The 1,853-nt window shown below is 64.7% G+C and overlaps 1 protein-coding gene across 1 annotated transcript in view; it reads right to left on the reverse strand.

Annotated features, from left to right (window-relative positions):
* FAM43B (family with sequence similarity 43 member B) overlaps window positions 1-539 on the reverse strand; it is a 1,011-nt gene extending 472 nt beyond the window's left edge. Inside the window, exon 1 of the mRNA XM_023509674.1 lies at window positions 1-539. This exon is cut by the window's left edge and continues 472 nt beyond it. Coding sequence (XP_023365442.1) covers window positions 1-539 — 539 coding nt within the window.
* Between the last annotated feature and the right edge of the window lie 1,314 nt (window positions 540-1,853).

The following is a 1,853-nucleotide window of genomic DNA, read 5'->3' on the forward strand; positions in this document are numbered from 1 at the left end:
AACACGGCGTGGCAGCGCAACACCACGGCCTTGTGGCGTGCCTGGTGGCGGTAGACCCAGGCGAAGACGCGTGGGTGGCGCCCGTCAGCCGTGCAGTAGGTGATGCGCGGCAGCAGGTAGGCGTGCGCCGGCCTGCGGCCCCCCGAACCGCCGGCAGCGCTGCGCTCGCTCGGCTGCATGCGGATGCCGTGTGGCCCCAGCGTCAGCTTCATCTTGGTGCCCCCACCCGGACCGCAGCGCGCCCAGATCTTGCCCACGGCGTCGTCTGTGCAGCCGTCGCCCTTGGCATGCAGAGTGACGGCGTTGCCCAGGTACCACACCGTGTAGGTCGGGTCCTCCTTATTGAGCTCCACTTTCTGGCGCCGGCTGCGGAACACGCGGCCCAGGCGCTCCAGCGGCCAGTCGGGCAGCAGGTCCGGGCAGGAGCGCAGGAAGCTGGAGAGCAGCGACGTGTAGGTGAGCCCTGGACTCAGGCTCTTCGCCTTGCACTTGGTCTCATCCTCCACCAACACGAATTTGTTACGTCTCCAGGGCAGCATCGCGGCGGTGGCCAAAAGTGCTGGGGGCGCGGGGGGCTCAGGGGCTCTCGGGCTTCCTGACAGGCAGCCGGCAGAGTGAAGGCGCGCAGAAGCCCACCGCCCCGAGTCGCGAGAAGCCGGGAGGCGCCGGAGACAGTCGGTACCCGGAGCGCCTGGCGGGGCTCGCCTTGCAAGATGCCCGGTGCCCAGCCGGGCTGGCAGCCGAGATGCCCGGGCGGCGGCAGAGCGGCGGGGAACTGCTTCCCCCGGGAATGGCTTCAGCCGTCTGGGAAGCGAGGAGGGGCGGGAGTTGGGGGTAGTGACGCCCCCCCCAAGCCCTGACTGGGGGTTTTCCCGCGGTCCCCGCCGCCCAAAGTGCGGCGGCAGGGAGATCGCGGAAGCTGGGGCTGGCGACTGCTCCGGGGGGTGGGGGGGTGGACGGAGAGCGCGGCTGCAGTAGGGACTCCTTCAGGCGTCGCAGCTCCACCTCCCCGGGCTGCCTACATCACCGGGCGGGACCGCTAGCTCTCTTGTCCCCTCCCCTCGCCCTCTTCTCTCCCCTCCCCCTGCGCAGGCTCGCGCTGCCCCGGACTCCGCACAGGCGCGGTGGAACAGGTTTAATTATTGGAGGGGTGGGGGTTGAGAGTGCTGTTAAGGTGGGAATCTCCTGAAATGTACCGGAGGGCTTTACCAGTGCAAATTTCTCTGGCCTCTCTTGTAGTCTCCAAGCTCTCCGTGGCATTCGGGAACTGGGATTCTTGCAGCCCCTCACCCACAGCATGTCCATTCTCCTATTCCTGAGAATGGGATTGAGGGGTGGGCTGGTGATGGGGCCAGGCCTGGATCACTTGGCCTTCTGTCTGCACAGCACAAAGCCAGCTGAGGTGGCCGAGCAGTGCAGTGGAAAAGTACTGTCGCTTGGTGAAGCTTTCTCCCTCCAAGGTCGTGGGCCAAGCTGCTGCGCCTGAGCTGAGAGACTAGTCACTGCTCCAGCCGCTGGCAGCGCCACTCGCCTAGACTGAAGCAGGGAGGATACTCTTTGAGGGTAGGGGAACCTTCCAGAGCAGTCCTGGGTCAGTGGGAATAGCAGATGAAAAGCTTCTGGCCAAAAGGCAGCCTCTGTGCTCTGGGAAGATTAAATAAACTCCTTGCGTGAACTCCTTAAGAATTCCCGGATGTTTAGCATTTATTCTGTCAGTCCACCAGACAGCCCGGGCTCTGTTAAATGACTGGCCCCAGGTCCCAAGGCTGGTAAGAGGTGGAACTCAACTCCTGGGTCACTCAGGCTTGGGTGACCCATGACTGGGCCCTCACTCTCCATCCTCCCCTGTGATC

The sequence above is a fragment of the Otolemur garnettii genome, unplaced genomic scaffold, assembly GCF_000181295.1.
Source record: "Otolemur garnettii isolate 467f Iridium unplaced genomic scaffold, OtoGar3 scaffold00009, whole genome shotgun sequence".
Taxonomy (NCBI): domain Eukaryota; kingdom Metazoa; phylum Chordata; class Mammalia; order Primates; family Galagidae; genus Otolemur; species Otolemur garnettii.